This window comes from Osmerus eperlanus, chromosome 23 (genome assembly GCF_963692335.1).
Source record: "Osmerus eperlanus chromosome 23, fOsmEpe2.1, whole genome shotgun sequence".
Lineage (NCBI taxonomy): Eukaryota > Metazoa > Chordata > Actinopteri > Osmeriformes > Osmeridae > Osmerus > Osmerus eperlanus.
The window spans coordinates 936,534-957,339 of record NC_085040.1 but is presented as its reverse complement, the minus strand read 5'-3'; the positions used below and the strand labels follow the sequence as shown (position 1 = coordinate 957,339).

Sequence of the window (20,806 nt, the reverse complement as noted above, 5' to 3'; positions counted from 1 at the left end):
AGACACACAGAGAGAGAGAGAGAGAGAGAGAGAGAGAGAGAGACACAGTAAGAGACATAGAGAGAGAGGGAGGCTCACGGGGGCAGCATCTGTGTGAGCAGCTTCTCAGTCTTCTGCTTCTCTATCTCCAGCTCCTCGGTCCTCTCCCTGATCAGCTCCTCCAGGTTGGAGGAGTACTGCTCCAGCATGCGCAGCATCGAGTCGATGATGTTCGTCTTCTTCCCCTTGTTGATGTTTTGAACTGGGGGGGGGGGGGGGGGGAGGTGTGTTGAGACACAGGAGAGGACGGGAGAGAAAAGAGGAGAGAAGAGGAGGAGAGGGGGAGAAGGGGAGAGAGAGGAGAGGGAGGAGAGAGAGGAGGGGGAGAGAGAGGGAGTTGGAAGAGATTAAGAGAGGGATGGAGAGAGGGAGTGAGAACAGTAGAGAGAGAGGTAGAGACTGGAGATAGAGAGAGGTAGAGAGACAAGTGAAGACTGGAGAGAGCGGTAGAGAGAGAGGTAGAGACTAGAGAGAGGGCGAGGTAGAGAGGGAGGGAGTGTGTACCTGGTCGAAGATCTCGTCGAAGACGGGTCTCTTATCTGGCTGTTCGTTCCAGCACTGCTTCATGAGCTGGATGCACTCCATGGGAGCGTAGTCTGGGGAGACCAGGGGCCGGCACAGGGGGGGGGGGCCTGCGCACCTTCTGGATGATGTCTGCAGGGGGCGGGGGGAGGGTTAGGATCTGGAAGAGCGTTGCTGTTCCGGGAGGTCAAGGACATTCGAAGGAGCTCTCTCGGACGGCTGAGCTGGCTTGAATGTTTTTGATTGTGTTTACCTTTAGGTCTAGTCTAGGTTTGTGTGAGTGTGTTTGTGTGTATGTTGAGTGTGTGTGTGTGTGTGGGGGGGGGTGTGGTGTGTGTGTGTGCTCGTACCTGTGGCAGAGAGCTCCAGCATGCAGAAGGGAGGGCCCCTCATGACCACTTCCTGCATGATGATGGCGAAGCTGTAGACGTCGCCATGGAGACTGCCCTTGAAGCCAGGGATCGGACCTCGGAGGATCTCTGGAGCCGTCCACAACAGCTCTGCAGTGGAGAGGTAGAGGGGTTTAACACACAGACACACACACATCTATTCCTAACACACACACACACACATACACTCCAACATAGTCACACACACACACACAACACACATCTATTCCTAACACACACACACACACTAACATAGTCACACACACACGCACATCTATTCCTAACACACACATCTATTCCTAACACACACACACACACTCCAACATAGTCACACACACACACACACATCTATTCCTAACACACACACACACATATACACTCCAACATAGTCACACACACACACACAACACACATCTATTCCTCACACACACACTCCCACAAAGCCATACTTACACACACACACATCTTTTCTCTCACACACACACATGCACTCCCACAGAGCCACACACACACAGTCCCACGCCCACACACACACACAGTCCCACGCCCACATACACACACACAGTCCCACACACACACACACACAGTCCCACGCCCACACACACACACACAGTCCCACGCCCACACACACAGTCCCACGCCCACACACACACACACAGCGCTCACCCTCTGGAGGGGGCTGCTGGTAGGGGAACTTCTGGGTCTCCAGGACCTCGTTGTAGCCGTAGTCTGTCACCTTGAGAACGAAGCGCCCGTCCACAACACAGTTCCTGGACTTCAGACGGCCGTGGTACACGTTCCTGTGGTGGAGGTACTTCATACCCTGGGGGGAGAGGGGGGGGGGGGGGGAGAGGAGAGAGGGGGGAGAGAGGGATCACCTCTCCATTCCTCATCCTTTACTGCTCCTGCATCCCTTCATCCATTCATGCTTTCATCCATTTTTCCTCTCCCACCTTTGATCCTTCCCTCCACCCCTCCCTCCCTCCTTCCCTCCACCCCCTCCCTCCCTCCCTCCACCCCCTCCCTCCCTCCCTCCACCCCTCCCTCCCTCCCTCCCTCCACCCCTCCCTCCCTCCCTCCCTCCCTCCACCCCTCCCTCCACCCCTCCCTCCCTCCACCCCTCCCTCCCTCCCTCCACCCCTCCCTCCCTCCCTCCACCCCTCCCTCCCTCCATCCCTCCCTCCACCCCTCCCTCCCTCCCTCCACCCCTCCCTCCCTCCCTCCACCCCTCCCTCCCTCCACCCCTCCCTCCACCCCTCCCTCCACCCCCTCCCTCCACCCCCTCCCTCCCTCCCTCCCTCCACCCCTCCCTCCTTCCCTCCACCCCTCCCTCCCTCCACCCCTCCCTCCCTCCCTCCACCCCTCCCTCCCTCCCTCCACCCCTCCCCTCCCTCCACCCCTCCCTCCCTCCCTCCACCCCTCCCTCCACCCCTCCCTCCCTCCACCCCTCCCTCCCTCCCTCCACCCCTCCCTCCCTCCACCCCTCCCTCCCTCCCCTCCACCCCTCCCTCCCTCCCTCCACCCCTCCCTCCCTCCACCCCTCCCTCCACCCCTCCCTCCCTCCCTCCACCCCTCCCTCCCTCCACCCCTCCCTCCACCCCTCCCTCCCTCCCTCCACCCCTCCCTCCCTCCCTCCCCTCCCTCCCTCCACCCCTCCCTCCACCCCTCCCTCCCTCCCTCCACCCCTCCCTCCCTCACCCCTCCCTCCACCCCTCCCTCCCTCCCTCCCTCCACCCCTCCCTCCACCCCTCCCTCCACCCCTCCCTCCCTCCCTCCACCCCTCCCTCCCTCCTCCACCCCTCCCTCCCTCCCTCCACCCCTCCCTCCCTCCACCCCTCCCTCCACCCCTCCCTCCCTCCCTCCACCCCTCCCTCCCTCCCTCCACCCCTCCCTCCCTCCCTCCACCTTGATCAGGTCCAGCAGCAGTGAGGACTTGAACATCCAGTCCAGCTTTACATCGTCGTTCACCAGCAGGTCCTCCATGCTGCCACGGGAACAGTACTCCGTTACTATGGCGAACACGCCGCAGTCGTGAAAGAACCCCAGGAAGAGGTTGATGTTCTCGTGGCGCATGTCCTTCATCTGGGAGGGTCAGAGGTCAGGGGTCAGATGGACGTTTAATTTTCTTTCATAATTGATTTATTATTTTATTGTTGCTGTTTATTTGTTTATAGAAGTTATGAACATAATTCAGTGTTTCTTTATGTTGGGTGTTTGTGTTGCGGAGTGTTGTGGTGTTGTGTAGCGTGTTGTGTAGCATGTTGTGTTTGACCCACCAGTTCAAACACGTCGCTGGTTTTGGGGTTGATGTTCCTGAAGGTTCCATTGGGAAGCCTTTTCAACCACGCCCAATCACCCTTTTGATGTAAATCAATTAATTAAACAGTAATCAATTAAGTTTGGGAACTGTAGGCTTATCAATGTGGTTATATTCAGATCGTCAGAGCAGCCAACCAATCAGGCGCCCTTCCCACCTCGTAGATGACCACGTTGGAGTTCTCGTGCGTGGCAGGTGATTGGCTGGATAAGGGGGACTTGACGCTGTGTTCCGAGACGCTCCTCCGGGGGTCGCTGGCCTTGCTGCTTTCCAGGCTCAGCTTCTGGGAACACATGACCCCCACTGTGATGTCATAACCACACCCTCGTCAGAACGACCACTGTGATGTCATAACCACCCTCTCGTCACAACGACCACTGTGATGTCATAACCACATCCTCGTAAAAACGCTGACTAATCAATGAGTAGACGCCATTTAGTAACCATTTGATTGTTATTATCAGTAGTTATTTAGTTGATTGTATTAGTTTTGTTTTATAGTTTGTGGGCACTGGGAACACACCTCACTCAGGTTGATTGAAAGTGTACACAGGACAGACCTTGTTGCTAAGAGACGGGTTGATGAAGGTGACGTCATCCAGAGTCAGCAGGATCTTGTTGGGCCCCCTGACCAAACGAATCTGGTTGATGCGTCGCCTAGGTAACGAGAGGTCGCCCAGAGGTCAAAACAATGAGGGGTTGTGAGCGTCTGTCTGTGTGTGTGTGTGTAGCTGTGTGTGTGTGGTGGGGCATCTGCAGGTGTGTGTGTGTGTGCAGGCAGGTACCTGATGAGGTAAGTCGTGGCCACAGAGAACAGCATCACCATGACGATACCCAAGAACACTCCCACAGCTGACAGCACATCCACTCCTGCAACACACAAGCATCCAGCACTGCACACCTGGGGGTGTGTGTGTGTGTGTGTGTGGTGTGTCGTGGGTATGTATGTGTGCGTGTGCGTGTGTGTGCATGTGCGTGTATGTGTGTGTGCATGTGCGTGTGTGCGTGTATATGTGTGTGTATGTGCGTGTGTGAGTATGTGTGTATATGAGTGGGTTTGTGTGTGTGTATGTGAATGTGTGTGTGCATGTGTATGTGTGTATATATCTGTGTGTGTGTGTGTGTGTGTGTATGCGTGACTGTGTGTATAGGTGTGTGTGTGTGCATGAGTATGTGTATAGGTGTGTATGTGTGTATATGTGTGTGTGTATATGTGTCCTCCTCACCCCCGGAGCAGATGACTCCGCTGGTGAACCAGCAGTTGGCGTCTGAGCGAGGGCCTCGGCCGTGGGGGAAGTGGATGTTCCTGCCCAGGAAGTGAACCATCATGGTCTCCACCTCTACCCTGGAACACACACACACACACACATGGATACAAACTACGATCACACACACACCAACACGGAGACAAACGCTGGCCCCCACACACACACACACACACACGTACACACACACGGGCACAAACTACGAACACACAAAAAAAGGAGACAAACTACGATCACACACACACCAACACGGAAACAAGGTGGGGAATGTGTGTGTCATCTGACTCCCATCCCCTGGTCTCCCCCTTCACACCCTCTCCCCTCGTCTCACCCCTCTGCCCCCTCCTTCTCTCTCTCTCCCTCCCTTTCTCTCTCTCTCTCTCTCTCTCTCCCTCCCCCCCACCCACTCCTCTCACCCCCACCCCCCAGGTGTCTCCCCTGTTCGGGACCATCCAGATGTGTGCGTGTGCTTGTGCCCCCCCCCACCCCCCTGTACCTGTGGGTGGGGTAGAGGCTGGTGCTCTTGCCGTCCGTGTCCAGCAGCAGGTAGTGGGCCAGGCCTGCCCCGGAGGCGTTGGTGCGGAGAGGCAGGGTGAAGCCCTGCAGGGCCAGGCTCCGGGTGTGTCGAGCCAGGTTCCCCCCAGACATCCACTCCCCCGCCTCCCTCACCCGCCGCACCGCGTGGGCCATGATCATCACCGAGTCGTAGATGGTCCCGAACAGGGGAGACACCTGGGGGGTGGGGGTGAGAGGAGTGGGTGGGGGGGGAGGGAGGGAGAGAGAGAGAAAGGGAGGGAGAGAGAGAGAAGGAGGGGGCAGAGGGGTGAGACGAGGGGAGAGGGTGTGAAGGGGGAGACCAGGGGATGGGAGTCAGATGACACACACATTCCCCACCTTGTTTCCCAGATACACCCATACACCCCTACACCTCCACCCCAGGTCCCCCACCCCCCACCCCCCCAGGTCCCCCACCCCCCAGGTCCCCCACCCCCCACCCCCCAGGTCCCCCACCCCCCAGGTCCCCCACCCCCCACCCCCCAGGTCCCCCACCCCCAGGTCCCCCACCCCCCACCCCCCAGGTCCCCCACCCCCCAGGTCCCCCACCCCCCAGGTCCCCCACCCCCCAGGTCCCCCACCCCCCACCCCCCAGGTCCCCCACCCCCCAGGTCCCCCACCCCCCAGGTCCCCCACCCCCCAGGTCCCCCACCCCCCAGGTCCCCCACCCCCCACCCCCCAGGTCCCCCACCCCCCAGGTCCCCCACCCCCCAGGTCCCCCACCCCCAGGTCCCCCACCCCCCACCCCCCAGGTCCCCCACCCCCCAGGTCCCCCACCCCCCAGGTCCCCCACCCCCCACCCCCCAGGTCCCCCACCCCCCAGGTCCCCCACCCCCCAGGTCCCCCACCCCCCAGGTCCCCCACCCCCCACCCCCCAGGTCCCCCACCCCCCAGGTCCCCCACCCCCCACCCCCCAGGTCCCCCACCCCCCAGGTCCCCCACCCCCCAGGTCCCCCACCCCCTAGGTCCCCCACCCCCAGGTCCCCCACCTCCCAGGTCCCCCACCCCCCACCCCCCAGGTTCCCCACCTGCTGGGGCTGGATGGTGCGGGCCAGCTCCCCGCGGTCCATGGCTTGCTGGAAGGCCTGGTGGAAGGAGGGCCCGGGGGACTCCAGGGTGAGCGTGAGCACGGCGTCGTAGGCCCTCAGCAGCTTGCTGTTGGCCCTCAGCGACGGGTAGGAGGCGTTGCGGTGGGGCAGGCTGTACAGCAGCGTGTCGTAGGGCAGGAACACCAGACGCCCGTCCGTCAGCTGCATGTCCTGGGCCGTCTCCAGGAGCTGCTTCTGGGGGGCTCCGCCCAGCAGGGCCGAGTGCATGCAGAGGATGATCACTGCGGGGGGAGGGAGGGAGGGAGGGAGGGAGAGAGAGGGGGAGAGAGAGGGGGGAAAATGGGGGGAGGGAGGGAGGGGAGGAGGGGGGGAGGGAGGGAGGGAGGGAGAGGGGGGAAAATGGGGGGAGGGAGGGAGGGGGAGGAGGGGGGGAGGGAGGGAGGGAGGGAGGGAGAGGGGGGAAAATGGGGGGAGGGAGGGAGGGAGAGAGGGGGAGGAGGGGGGGAATGGGGGGAGGGAGGGAGGGAGGGAGAGAGGGGGGGAGGGAGGGACAGAGAGAGAGGGGGGGAGGAGGGGGGGAATGGGGGGAGGGAGGGAGAGAGAGAGAGGGGGGGGGGAGAGGATGGGAGGGGTACAGGGGGAGTGAGGGAAGGACGGAAGAGACGGAGAGAGAGAGGGGAGGAGGTTAGTAGAAAGATGACGACTGAACAAACGTTTCCGTGGCCCAGGAGGGTGTGCGATCCGGACTCACGTCGAAGGTCGGCCATCTTTCGGACCTTGGCCAGGGTCTTCCTCACGCTGGCCGAGTCGGGACCGATGGAGGTCACCAGGCGAACCGGGATCCCGTGGCTCCTCAGGGAGTTGGCTACCTGAGCAGGGGTCAGGGGTCACAGGGTCAGCGCGTGATGCTCTGACGCCCCAGGAGCAGCTCAGACAGAACAACGCTAGCTCGACTCAGAACCGACTGACAGTGCGGTTACTAAGGAGACGGATTCAGGCATTCCAAACACAGACATTCCACGTGCTTTTCACACCCCCCCGGCTTCTGTGTGAAGAAATGTTATATATATTACCATCTCCCCTCCCCCTGTCTGGTGATAACCTTCACCCCAGCCTAGTCTAGTGCCCCCCCCCCACCTTGCCCGCTGTCTCCCCCCAGCTGTCCTCGGAGGAGGCGATGATGCCCACGTTCGCCCAGCGGAAGTAGCGCAGCAGGCTGAGCAGGGCCCAGGAGGGCCGGGGCAGGGTCCGGGCGAAGGTAGGATGGTTCCGGAGCCCCTCCAGCTCGTACCCCACACAGGCCCAGGAGAACACCGCCTGTTTGGGGAGGAACAAACATGCTTTTTACATTTTCATATGAAACCACGTTGTGCCACACCTTGTCCCAGTCCATGCCTGTCAGCCCCCCCCCCCCCACAGGCCCCCAGCCCCCCCCCCCCCCCCCCACAGGCCCCCAGCCCCCCACCCCCCCAGGCCCACAGCCCCACCCCCCAGGCCCCCAGCCCCCCAGCCCCCCCCAGGCCCCCAGACTCCCCCCCCAGCCCCCCCCCCCCCGGCCCTCAGACTCCCCCCTCAGCCTCCCCCCCCCCCCCCAGCCTCCCCCCCAGGCCCTCAGCCTCCCCCCCCCAGCCTCCCAGCCTCACCTTGTTCCAGCCCTTTCCCAGCAGTGAGGCTGCGTCGCAGTACCCGGGGTTGGCGGGTCCGATGAACCCCGAGGCCTTGGTGTAGAATCCCATGAAGCCCTCCAGCGCACGCGACGTGTAACACGCCTCCTCCAGGAGGACGTAATCAAAAGTGGACGTACGAGAGAACTCGGGGTCGGCGTTGATCCGGTTCACAGCCAGCTGGGCCGCCACGGAGGGCAGGGCCTTGGCGAAGAGGGGGTCACATGACCAGGGGCCAACGAGGCCCACCCGGAACACGCCGGCCGCTACGGGCGGAAGGGGAGGGGTCAGGAGCAGGAAGAGGAGGAGCCAGAGCAGGATGGAGGGACAGCAGGAGTGAGAGAGAGCAGTGAAAGGGAGGAGAGTGAAAGGGGAGGAGGAGGACGAGGGGCGGAGGGTGACAGGGCGCGTGCGGTGGCGGCTGGTCCATGCGCGAGGTAAGAAGTGGAAGGCACACAGGGATGGTGGCATCTCAAGGGTAACACGCTAAGCACACGCTAAGCACACGCTAAGCGCACGCCAAGCACACGCCAAGCGCACGAGTGTCCCCTTGCTTCACAGGCACCTTAGCGTGTAGGCCACTGCTCTCTGTGGAGAGCGGCGGAGGAGAGGAGAGAAAGAGAGAAAGAGAAGTTAAAAAACTCCTGAGCTCAACGTAAAAACACCTGCATAATTCCAATGTCAGCGTGTACAACACTATAAAACTACAATAGGATTATCTGTCTATTATCTATTATCTGTGACCCAGCACACGTAACTCTTTGTGCTAATCCCCATCCAGAACACAGCTCAATCAATGTGTTGGTGTGGCTGCGCGGACTACATTGCTTCAAACACCACCTACAACTGACTTTTATTAACAATAAATAACTTTCTCTGTATTAATTTAATAACCACTTCAGTCGTGATTAGTGCAATAGCTTAACGGATGTAGGCTGATTTAAAGTAGGCCTACACTTTATTGGTGCATGTCTGGTGTTAAAAATAATAGATGAGAATTGTAAACGTTTTTTAAAGCTCTAAATGAGTTCCTTACCATACTGGGATGAGATGAACCCGTTCGATTCCTCTCCGCAGCGATTCTTCTACACCAAAATGCCACAGAAATATGACGTTTGAACACCCTCATCACATTAAACGATTAGGGGTCCACGGGGCGAAAAGTCCAACGGAAAACCGTCTACATTTCAGATGTCCAAGATATTTAGATTACTTACTCCAGAATGTAATATTAAGATACATAACTATACCAAAAGATGTTAGCGAGCGCGAAGACTCAAGGCAAGATGACGCGCGCCATAACCGACAGGTGAATTTCAGACCGCGTCCTCTCAAAATCATCTCATAAACTTAGTGTGTGAGTGTGTGTGAGTGTGTGTGTGTGTGAGTGTGTGTGAGTGTGTGTGTGTGTGAGTGTGTGTGAGTGAGTGTGTGCGTGCTGACCTGGGACAAGAGACCTGCAGGCAGCTTATATTTAATCCAATCTGTAGCCTACAATGACACTTTTAGCAACGTGAAAAATCCATTCTATTTTCTTTGCACTGAACGACCCCACTACCTGGAACGTATTTCTGAATTAGTTGGGTTTAGCCTAAACCCAACTGATTGACAGTGAACAACCCAGAGTGTTTTTTTTTCTTTTTACTTTGCTTTAAAAATGTCTGTTCGTTATTTTACAATCGTCAAGGTCAAATACAGAAAACAGATGTCTCTCTGCTGGCCCATCTGTCATAGATAAATCACTCCAAGTCTGTCTGTCCTCTTTATATTGTCCTCCTGGAAGGTTCTAGACCCTGTGAGTGGAACGGAACTTTCAACATTCCAACATTCTTTCATGGGTTCCTGCTGTCCCCTAAAAGGTTCTGATTTACTGTACTGAGTTTAGTAACTTTCTTAAAGCTTTTCTTTCTGGTACTTTCTTCTTTCTCCTTTTCCCCTTTTACACTCTCGGTTTGGCAGATGTCGCAGGTTCGAATTCCACCGGCTTCAGAGCCAAGGTGAAGTCACCACTATGTAAGCATATCAGTGACATAATGTTTTGAATTTTAAGGCATCGAATACTTAATATTGAAATTTAAACACCACCGAATTTGTTGGTTTCGAATTCACCTTTTATTGAAGTATGAATATGAAAATTCAAGGTTCGGAAATTCAGGTTGCTCAAAATCGAACAGTAAAGTTCAGATTACAAAAAAGCAACAAAAAAAACTTCTGAAATTCAAATAGAACAAAATTCAGGCTGCTGTATACATATAGGCCTACAAACAAAATTCAGATCCCCAAAATTTGAGCGGATTTGAAATTTGACCCGAAAGAATTCGAGACGAAAACATTTGAGGCGACAACATTTGAGCCATAAGAATTCGACCCGAAACAATTTGACCCTTTTAAATCACAAAATGGCGACCTTCAATTAGTTCCAAGGACCAATTTCTCTACCTTATCTACGTCAGTGCAACATTGTCCCCATTGTCACTTCCATCTTCTGGAAGCTAGGGGGCAGCATATGCCAGCCAGCTAGTCATTCAGAGGGGATAGGGTTGGTGTGTTGACTTTACCCTGCCTTGAAACTCTATCATAGAACTCTTCAGAGCATGAAGTTTCATTCTGGAACTTTGGGGGAACGGAATGATAGAAAATAGATTGTGATTCCATGTGTGCTCTGCTCAGTGGTTGATAAGGCAGCTTGCACGGCCAGGCTCGGGCACAAACAACACAGATGTTCTAATGGCAGGACGTCACCGTCCTCAAGGCTTGGCAGAACTCTGGTCTGTTTCACTTGTTTATCTGATTCATCTCTCTCCCTCTTTTTCTTCTCTCTCGCTCTCCCTTTCTCTCTCCGTCCCTACCACTCTCCCTCCCTCTCTCTCTCCAATTCTGTCTTTCTCCTTACTTCTCCCCCTCTTTCTTTCTCCCTACATCTTCCCGTCACTCTCCTTCTCTCCCTCTCTCTCCTTCCCTCCCTCTCTCTCCTTCCCTCTCTCTCTCTCTCGTCCCTCCCTCTCCCTCCCTCTCTCTCTCTTCACTCTCGTTCTCCAGCAGCAGGTCTTTGCCAACTCCAACAGGTCCAGATGTTGGGGTCAAGATGGAGGATGCAGTCTGGGAGGTGAAGGGCGAGACCAGGGGGAGGTGAGGGTGTTGGTTGAGTGTACAGCTGAAAACTGTGCAGAGAGTCAGATGACACACACCCTTATACACCCAAACGTGTGTGTGTGTATTGAAGATGGCTTCGTCCCCTTTTCATTTTATTTCTCCCTTCTACTGTTCTTTATATACTCTCGCTTCATCTATTTCTTCCCTCTCATCCCCATTTTGCACCTCTCTCTCTCTCTTTCCCTCTCTTTCTCTGCCTCTCTACTCCAATTCTCCCCAGAGGACTTGGGTTCCAGAACGCTTTCCCAATCTGAACCTCACTTCCTGTCTCTCCTAATGCAATCTCAACGGTTGTCTCCCCTCCTCCCCACCTCTCTTCCGTTACTCCCTCTGTTCCTCCCCTCTCCCAGTCTTTCTGACCTTCTGCTCCTTGCCTCCCTCTATCACTCTCTTCTCCCTCTCCCTCTCCCTTCTCTCTGAGGCACTGAGGCTGTGACACCTAATCCCATCCTCCGCTGTTCCTCTACTCAGACTCCCTCCCTCTATTCGCTTTCTTCCTCCCTTCCTCCCTCATGTCCCCTGAGTCTCTTTCGGCTTTTCCTCCCTCTCTTCCTCCTTCTCTTTGTCCCTCCCTCTGCCCCCCCCCCCTACTATTCCCCACCTCTCTAACCTTGCAAACGGAGGTTCTGTGTTTCTACACAAGCCTACACTCACTCTTTTAACAGGGAATATCCATCTATTGTATCCATCTATGCATCTATCTATCTTTTCGCCACCTCTCCTCTCACTCTCCCCTCCACTCCTCTCTCTGAATCTAAAGAACTTTTAACCCCGATCTGTAGCATTGGTTCCAGGCCATCAGAGAGACTGGAAGTCATCATTCATATTCATCAAGCGAAGCCATCTCATTGGTTAGGTCGGTCACAGGGGGCAGGGGTGTGATGGAGGGATGACGAGGAGGGAAAGGAGGGGTAGAGGGAGGGGGGGGGGAAAGGACATCTCAACATCTGCTTATTAGGGAAGAGAGAGAAGAGTTGTCTCTCTACCAGACAGTGAACCCACACACAAACTCACACACACATACAACCAGTCTTCCTCACATCATCCATCTTATAATAGTCATACTGTGAGTTTCAGAAGGATTATCTCTATGCAACTTGTGTGGTATAATATTATAAGCCTTTTTTTTCCAACACTCTTAGATATACAGCTCTGGAAAGAATTGAGAGACCACTACACCTTTTTATTTCATTTTCTGTTTCTCACTCAAAATTGTCTTACTCAACTCTTTAAAAATGAAAGAAAAAGTGCAGTGATCTCTAAATCTTTTCCAGAGCATGTACTGTACTGTATAAACAGTATGCACTCACTAAAACCTACTTCGATACAAAGTCCAGCTAAGTGCTAGGCTCTGGGTTTGTAGTCAGGGAACAAAACAATATCAGCCTATTAATGTTGTGTTTCCTCTGGCTACTGTCCGATTCAAACATATTTCCCTCCAGCCAGAATCTGGTCGAGCCGATCACTACAGTTTATCTGATATGGGGGTGGGTTTAATCTGATGACTGCACAGAGGATTGCTTGGAAATTTGACGTTTCATTGCTCTGATTGGTTGTATTTATCCAATCACGTCCAGAGGCCTTTTGATCTGATGATAATAACGACATCTGTATTTGCAATGCCCTTCTTGGGGGATGTGGGTTCTAAGTTCCAGGTTTTAGGTTCTGGGCTGGTTGAGTTCTAGACGGCACCATGCCATGCCACATCAACCCCCCTGTCAGATTCCAAAACAAACAAAAATGTGTCCATGGAGCCAAGTCTGCAGGCATCATCAGAATCCCGTGAGAACCCCAGAGAAAGAGAGAGAGGGGCGAGAAGGGGGAGGGAGAGAAAGAGAGGAAGTTGAGAAAGAGAGTCGGGGAGGGAGGGATGGAGGGATGGATAGATGAAGGGAAGGAGTGCGAGGAAGAGGGAAAGAGAAAGAGGGAGTGAAATATCAGTAGAAATTATGTGGAAAAATACACATATGGCAGTCTGTCTTTCTCCTCTCTGGGGTATTCCACACACACATAGCCACACACACATGCAGTCACACACAGGCGAACACACACACAGTATAGAAGTGTGTGTAGACATGTCTGCTTGAGTGTACCTGGAAAGATGAATGACTTCCATATGCTTCTGTTTTACTAGGACCAGGGTGTGTGTGTGTGTGTGACCGACCGAGCGAGAGAGAGGCTGCAGAAGAGAGGAGTTCATCCAGCCCATCGTCCTTTGGAAAGTGTGGAGGAGAAGGATGTGTGTGTGTGTGTGTGTTTTTTTTAATCTTATTAATACAAGAGGGCAAGCTTGTGTCTTGTAATGTGGGAATCTTGGTAACCAGGGGTTTTTACTGATCCCCTGTCTCCATAGATACACACACACTTAGACACACCACACACGCTAGCCAAGCTCAATTAATATTAGCCAGGAGAACAGCTCGTACTTACTGAGATCCATGTCTGATCTGAACCTTCTGTGTTATAAATATGGGCCTAGTTACACAGCCAGATAGACTGCTGCTTTCATGCGGCTGAAAGAAGCCAAAGTATAAGACACTGTGAAACATAAAGAGGTTTAGGGGTCAGAGGTCTTCAACTGTTTGCTACTGTTTGGCCATTTCTTCTGCCGTGGTAAATATTTGTCTGCTACTGTTTGGGGATTCATTCTTCTGTGGTGTTAATCTGTCTGTTGATGTCCAGGCCATTCTTCTTCTGGTGTTTATCTGTCTGCTACTACTTTGGGTCTTCCTTCTTCTGTAGTATTTACCTGTCTGCTACTATTATGGGTCTTCCTTCTTCTGTGGTATTTATCTGTTCACTAACTGCTTGGGTCTTCCTTCTTCTGTGGTATTTATCTGTTCACTACTGCTTGGGTCTTCCTTCTTCTGTGGTATTTATCTGTTAACTACTGCTTGGGTCTTCCTTCTTCTGTGGTATTCACTGTATCTGTCTTTCTCATTAGCCGCTTGGGTTTTCATTCACTGTGGCATTTATCTATCAGCTAATGTTGAGTCTTGGGTCTGCTACTCCTAGTGTCTGCTTCTGTAGCGATGCTATTAAATCATCTCCTGACTGTTAAATCTTTCCTCTGCTGGTCTGAATGTAGCCTAAACACAATCATTCACACACATTCCTGGAGGACAGGGCAAATGTTTCTAGTCTTCTACTGTTCCGTCTCAGTAACAGTTACAGTAAGGTGCTCTCTAAGCTTGACCCTGAACAGCCAGGAAATACAGGGCTTCTGTATTGCGATGGAGTTGTGTTTGAAAGATTGTTCCTATAATGAGCGTAATGGAATGGAGACTCACAGGAAGAGGGTCTTTAAGTTGACTGCAGTGTGTCAGTGTGTGTGTGTGCGTGTGTCAGTGTGTGCGTGTGTGTGTCAGTGTGTGTGTGTCAGTGTGTGTGTGTGTGTGTGCGTGTGTGAAAGGGAACAAAAATGAACTGAAAAGAATGCCAGACCAATTTGACGTTTGCAACGGAAGTTGTTATACATTTTATTGCCTTTTTAGAAATGTATTAAAGCATACAGCTCCACTGTCTGCACAGCGACACACACTCAACACACACTCAACACACACTCAACACACACTAACCGGGAGACGACCCTCCACCAATGTAAAGAGAGTTTGTGAGAGCTTTTCTGGGTCAGGGGTGAAGGGTCAGGGGTCAGTATGGGGGAGGGAAGAGAGCATGTTGGGAGAGGGGGTGAAGGGTCAGGGGTCAGGGGTTAGGGTCAGAATGGGGGGGAGGGATGAGAAGAGATGTTGGGAGAGGGGGTTCCGACGAGAGAGGAATTCCAGATGAAGAGGAATGTGTCGTTATCAGGTCGCTGTGCTGCAGACGTCCTTGTGTGTGTGTGTTTGTGTGTGTGTGTGTTTGTGTGCATCCGGGTTTGTATGAGAGAACGGGGACTAAAATCGAGTGTTGAAAACTCTGACACACCAAAAGGAGGTGAAGGGTCATGAGAACTCCCAGTTCAAAACACACACTCTAATACACACTCTAATACACACACACACTCACTCACATACCCACTTAATACACACTCACTCTCACACACACACACTTTAATACACACACTCACAGGCACAAATGCACAAACAAAAACCCCCACAAACAGCAGCCTTGAATCATACAGGCTCTAGGAACATCCTGATCTGGAAAGTAAAATAACATTTTAAACTGAAACACTTGCAAAATGGAACAACCTCAGTTTCAACAGTGCAGGGTTTTCCGTATACAGAATAAGCCTACAAAAAAAAACAACAACAACAAAACTACAAACATGTCAGTTTCTGAGTTGCAATTCTCAACTGAATTGGGCTTTTTGGGTCTCAATATTCAGACCACAGTTTAGGACTGAGACTCATTATTCCAACAGAGGGTTCTTCCTGGGGGCGTGGCCAAACAAATTGTCATGATGTGGTTTTTACTTACATTTAGTCATTTAGCAGACGCTCTTATCCAGAGCGACTTACAGTAAGTACAGGGACATTCTCCCCGAGGCAAGTAGGGTGAAGTGCCTTGCCCAAGGACACAACGTCATTTTGAACGGCCGGGAATCGAACTGGCAACCTTCAGATTACTAGCCCGCTTCCCTAACCGCTCAGCCACCTGACTCCCTGGTTACAGACGTGTTCCTTCACTCTGAAGACAGATCTACTGTCAGAACTATGAACCTGTTTCTATTATCTTCTGCTGCACTTTTTACAAGAAATATTTGTATGTCGCTTTGGATTAAAATGTCTGCTAAATGAATAAAATGTCATCAATATTTTGTCTTTATTTTTTCTTGATGCCAATGAGAGATTAACCCGTGTGTTATCTTCGGGTCATTCTGACCCATCAGTCATTGTGACCCACCGTCGTATTGCGACAACTTTACCGCATACAAAGACAAAGTGAAGCATTTTCTTTTAACAGTCGGGCTGTCTCAGACCCCCCACATTGCGAAGGTTAAAAGAAAATTCTTTTTATTTGTTTTTGTATTTGGTAAAATTGGGTAAACACAACAATGGTTTGTTATGAGCCTTTGGGTCATGTGACCCCAAGGCAGCACAAGGGTTAAGGCTGGTTATTCTGAAAACGTCTACTGTAAATGTGTTTTTTTTTTTGGTGGGGGGGATTTTGGATATGTTATATATATTTAGATTGGAGTTTTGTTGTTCATGTCCCCAAGACGTTCCACTGTCTTAACCCGGGGCGAAGGCAACCTAGCGAGAGCGGAAGCAAGGAAGAATATGTGTCTTTTTCTTTTTCCTCCCTCTAAATGTCAATGGCCGGGTTTCCCAGATTCATTAAGAAGCTGATTCGTTAAGAAGCTCTAAGAGCTTCTTAACGAATCTGGGAAACCCGGCCAATATCTTCACGTTGAAGTATCTTGGATGAATAACTGGGAAAACGGAGAGCATGTTTTCTCTCCTGCACAGCTCTGTGGTCAGCCAAGCTATTTCCTCCCTGGTGGTTAAGGCTGGGGGTCTGGGCCCAGAAATCTGACCCAGGATCTGCGGTCAAGGGGTTTCTCGAGGGAAGCAGAGCTGGGTTGAGCTGGGTGAAGTTTAAAAACCAGCTTGAAGCTGTAGATGCATTTGCAATGACATCATTACAATCCTTTTTCTTATCTAGGAACGGGTTTTGTTTGGGAATTGAAACGTGTAAAGAGTCGAGAGAGTCATTCAGCCCTGTCGCTGAGCACGGGAAGCGATATAGAGAAGCCTGCGATTGGTTGGTCAGACCTGTCAATCAAAAATGTCTTGATGACCGAGCATGACCTTTAATTCTGCGTTGCCAGCCATCACTGGCTCGTTTCCAAAACAGGAGAGTGACGTCACAAGCACCATACGAGCTGCTCTTTCCTGAACGATGTCCTTGGCCTGCTCCTTCCAGAAGCAGGGAGACGAGAACTTCTCGTCATCTCAGTGTTCCAGAACACGTATCCACGGAAGACGGAACACAGGACCAGCCCGTTTTCGGGTCCAGCTCATGACATCACAAGTCCTGGAACACGCCGTGTTCCGGAACACGTCCGTGAACGGAACCTGCCCTTTCCATCCTCCCCCCCTCCCCTTCCGTCGCATCGTCACCACCATGCGTCATCGACGGCAACATCACAGCGCGGTGGCCGACTTCACTTTGGACGAGAGCACCTGCCGGAACCTCCTCTTCAGCTCCTGCATGTTGGGGGACTTGGGGCGGGCCAGGTGTAAGCCCCCCTTCCTCTTCTCTCCGTTCCCCCCGCCCAGCGCGCGGCTCACTTCCTGGCAGAGGTGCAGGAAGGCAGCGTGCACGCCGTCGTGGTTCTCCCTCGCCGACGCCTCGAAGTAGGCTCCGCCCAGGGAGGACGCCAGCGCCTCGCCCTCATCGGCTGGCACCTGGCGGGCGCGCAGGAGGTCGGACTTGTTACCCACCTGGAGGGAGGGAGGGAGGGAGGGGAGGGGATGGGTGAGTCAATTATACAGCAAGTCACACACACAGACACCAATCACTCACCCAGACATTTATTTAGCAGACGCTCTTATCCAGAGCGACTTACAGTAAGTACAGGGACATTCTCCCCGAGGCAAGTAGGGTGAAGTGCTTTGCCTAAGGACACAACGTCATTTGGCACGGCCGGGAATCGAACTGGCAACCTCCAGATTACTAGCCCGCTTCCCTCACCGCTCAGCCACCTGACGCCCCAGACACACACCCAGATACACACCCAGATACACACCAGAATGACGGGAATGTTCCCTGCAGGATGGATGCGTCTGACGTGCTGGTAAAGAGGCTGGATGGTGCGGTAGCTGCTGTGGTCTGTGATGGAGAACACCAGCACGTATCCATCCGCCCAGTAAATAGACCTGTTGATCTGCTCCTGACAATAAAGTCCTTCAGGATCATCCTGGAGGGAGAGATAGATAATACAGACAGAAAAAGAGACAGTTAGATTGAAGAAGTAGACAACTGTCATGCTCAGTTTTCTGCCTGTGAAGCCTTGCCCAAATATGGTGGGAGGAAGTGAGGTCACCGCGGTTCCTTCCCAGAGATACAGACGGCCATTCTGGGTAATACGTGCAAGCAAGCACACCCTTCTTTATCTCCCTGACTTCCTGGTTTGTTTACAACAGCCTCATTTTGAACCCGTTCTTCTCAAAGCTAATGAGATAAGTAGACACACTCCCTGAGGCAGAAATAGCCGCGTAGAGACTTGAATCTGATGAAAGAGGCTCCAAAAGGTCAAGTCTATGTAGAACAGACAATTGTGATGGAATGCTCAGTATGATTGACAGTCCGGTCACCATAACAACACACTGTTCCCCAGTTCAGATTGAAGGATTTTTTTTTACCAACTACTCACAGTCATGGCTGAACTGGACATGACCTAAGTGCCAGACAGACAGTGTGTGTGTGTGTGTGTGTGTGTGTGTCTGTGTGTGTGTGTGTGTGTGTGTGTGTGTGTGTGTGTGTAACTGGATCTTCTAGTTCCACAGAGGGTGTGTATGTGTGTGTGAGTGACTAGTGAACCAAGCCAGCCTGACCTGCAGGGAGACACAGGGAGTGTCCTGAACCTGGAGAGACACTTGCTCCCCATCCAGACTGATCTTCCTGGAGTACAGAGCGCCTGCCAGAGGAGGAGAGAGGTCATTACTGAACTACGGAACTGGAATCCAACTGAATTAGTCTGTGACTTCACAATGGAATTTTTTTATTATCAAACTTAGTTAACTGCTGTGTTGTGGAATTTGAATACAGCTATGGGTATGTCATGTAATTGTTTTAGTTCATTACCATACCTTGGCTTAAGATAACTTCATTAGTGCATTTGATAGGTAACACTACCCTCTTGGATTAGGACTGTTATGAATTGACTACGTTATTAGGTACAATCAGCCACTGAATAGTGAAGAATGGTAATGAAAATGTTTATTGAAACTTACCAGTGTTTGCCTCATAGTCACCGATGAACCTTTTGGTGAGGAATCTGACTATCAAAGCTGGGATGAAACAAGTATTTAGTGAGAAACGCGCAGAACGCTGTCGCAGCTTTCTTAAAAGTGAATAAGCTGATGATGTTTTTCATGTGCTCATCGTTGTCATAGCAGCCTGCTTCTCGACCAACAGAATATCTCAACATCCTAGTTATTGACCCTCAACAGCTGGGAGTGCGCCTGCGTGCTGCCCCCTGCTGGCGGGTCAGGTCACTACTCACTCGGGCCTCTAATGACACCCCGACACACATCCAGACAAAACTAAGTGCTGGAGAGATTAATGAAAATGCTAATAACTAAGCTTGAGATCACCAGACATAGGGGCGAGGGCTTATCTCAATGTTAGTTTTTTGTTGTTGTTGATAGGCTACAATAAATCTTTTCCAATTACGTAGGGTAGACCAGATTGATTGTGAGGTTATATTATTATTCCTGAAAATGTATCCATGATAAATACAGTTTACAAACCATCGTTTTTTATGGTTTACCGCAGTGTTTGAAACTCACTGAAGTGTCATACTATAACGGTGTACCTGGCTATATATGTGCACATTTAAAAGTTACACTTGTGACTTTCTACACATACCTGTTTTCCCGACATTGCTGGCTCCTAGAACAACGATTTTAACGTTTTTATTTGGCACGCAGTCTAAAACGGGATACTCCGGTATAGGAACTAGCAGAAAGTTGCTAGAACCACTACTCATTGTTCTTGGTTGGTCGTTAAGAAGACGCATTGAGAAAACTTCTTATCGGCTGTGGGTCTGGGAATGCGAAGTTTCTTTACCCCTCTGTTAGAATAGTCCGTTGAGTGTCTAGCCCATGATAACCGCAACGATAACCGTCCAGTAAAGCCGGAACAATCCCTCTGCCCTTTGTCTACGCGCGGGCGTTGGGTCAAGTAGCCTGGACGGTCTCTTGTGCGGAAGGGTCAACAAGTTATCTGGAGAAAAGCGTAGTCCTTCAAGCAGCGCGTCAGACTCAGTGTGTCAGTAGAAACAGACAACATCTAAATTCCTTCTTCTGAATTCCACTCAAAGCCAGAGGGGGTTTCTTAATACGCATCCTGCCCGCCACTTAGCCTAAGTATGGGACGCCGAGACGAACAGCCCCAGTCTACGGCTTGGAGGAGAGGAAACTGTTCGAGCGAAGAGCTTAGAACATCGGGAGAGTGATGACAGAAAGAGGCGTGAATTTAGACTGATCTGTCCAGCAACAAGCAAACCTGCTGACCAAGCACACAAATGCAACCATGACAACTCCTTCTTCACTTCTTTACTGATTTTAAATTAGGAGGTAGATCATTTAGCTGATTCTGAATACGTGGACTGATTGATAAGATAGCCTTTTGTTTGATAATCTGATCAATTTAACTTTCTATCAGTATATCATTATTTGGTTAGATCATAAATTCAAGAATTGTAACTACAACTGAACCTAAATGAATTGCTAAACTAAATTATATCAAAGCATATGCATTCTTTTTTGTCTGGCAAATTTTATTATTTGTATATTTTACATGTTTGACAACGTTTTCTCCATTCTGTTACAGTGAATCAAATGTTCTCATATTATTTGCATTATCAGCTGAGTGCGCGTGCGTTTTAATCCGCGTGCCGTGCCTCGTTCTCGCTCCAGTTCGACCAAGCCCCGAAACCAACCTATTAGAATCCGTTCACATCGTTGGCGTTCGATTTCTGGTACAAGGTTCGCCGATAGGGTGGATTGTTTGCATCATGGGTCACTCACGTGTGAAAAAATGAGAACGCCGCCTTCCCACCACACGCTGTGTATTAAAACGAGTTTCCCTATAGAGTCGGGACTTGTTCATCGTCAACACTCCTTCATCCTTCAAACTGGACAGGCACAGGTTTCACCGGAACTGTACAGCCCTTTCG

The 20,806-nt window shown here is 51.9% G+C and overlaps 3 protein-coding genes across 4 annotated transcripts in view; 1 reads left to right on the top strand and 2 right to left on the bottom strand.

Moving 5' to 3' along the window:
• gc2 (guanylyl cyclase 2) overlaps positions 1–8,309 on the bottom strand; it is a 15,970-nt gene extending 7,661 nt beyond the window's left edge. The window contains 15 exon segments of the mRNA XM_062449095.1: positions 544–669; positions 671–693; positions 912–1,061; positions 1,617–1,773; positions 2,856–3,032; positions 3,227–3,307; positions 3,425–3,550; positions 3,828–3,924; positions 4,053–4,137; positions 4,494–4,612; positions 5,029–5,264; positions 6,116–6,417; positions 6,888–7,005; positions 7,274–7,453; positions 7,780–8,309. Coding sequence (XP_062305079.1) covers positions 544–669; positions 671–693; positions 912–1,061; positions 1,617–1,773; positions 2,856–3,032; positions 3,227–3,307; positions 3,425–3,550; positions 3,828–3,924; positions 4,053–4,137; positions 4,494–4,612; positions 5,029–5,264; positions 6,116–6,417; positions 6,888–7,005; positions 7,274–7,453; positions 7,780–8,271 — 2,469 coding nt within the window. The 5' untranslated portion in view covers positions 8,272–8,309.
• Positions 8,310–14,419: 6,110 nt separating this feature from the next.
• rasl11a (RAS-like, family 11, member A) lies at positions 14,420–20,093 on the bottom strand. The gene is made up of 5 exons (XM_062449154.1): positions 19,495–20,093; positions 18,858–18,914; positions 18,459–18,541; positions 17,651–17,821; positions 14,420–17,345 (listed from the first exon to the last, which is right to left on the bottom strand). Exons 1-5 carry the CDS (start codon positions 19,643–19,645, stop codon positions 17,046–17,048), a joined length of 762 nt encoding a protein of 253 aa, XP_062305138.1. The 5' UTR covers positions 19,646–20,093; the 3' UTR covers positions 14,420–17,045.
• A 503-nt stretch (positions 20,094–20,596) lies between these two features.
• usp12b (ubiquitin specific peptidase 12b) overlaps positions 20,597–20,806 on the top strand; it is a 9,363-nt gene continuing 9,153 nt past the window's right edge. The window contains exon 1 of one of the 2 annotated variants that reach the window (XM_062449139.1): positions 20,597–20,806. This exon is cut by the window's right edge and continues 97 nt beyond it. The gene's annotated coding sequence lies outside the window, so the exon portion shown is untranslated. The other variant, XM_062449138.1, reaches the window with a different exon arrangement.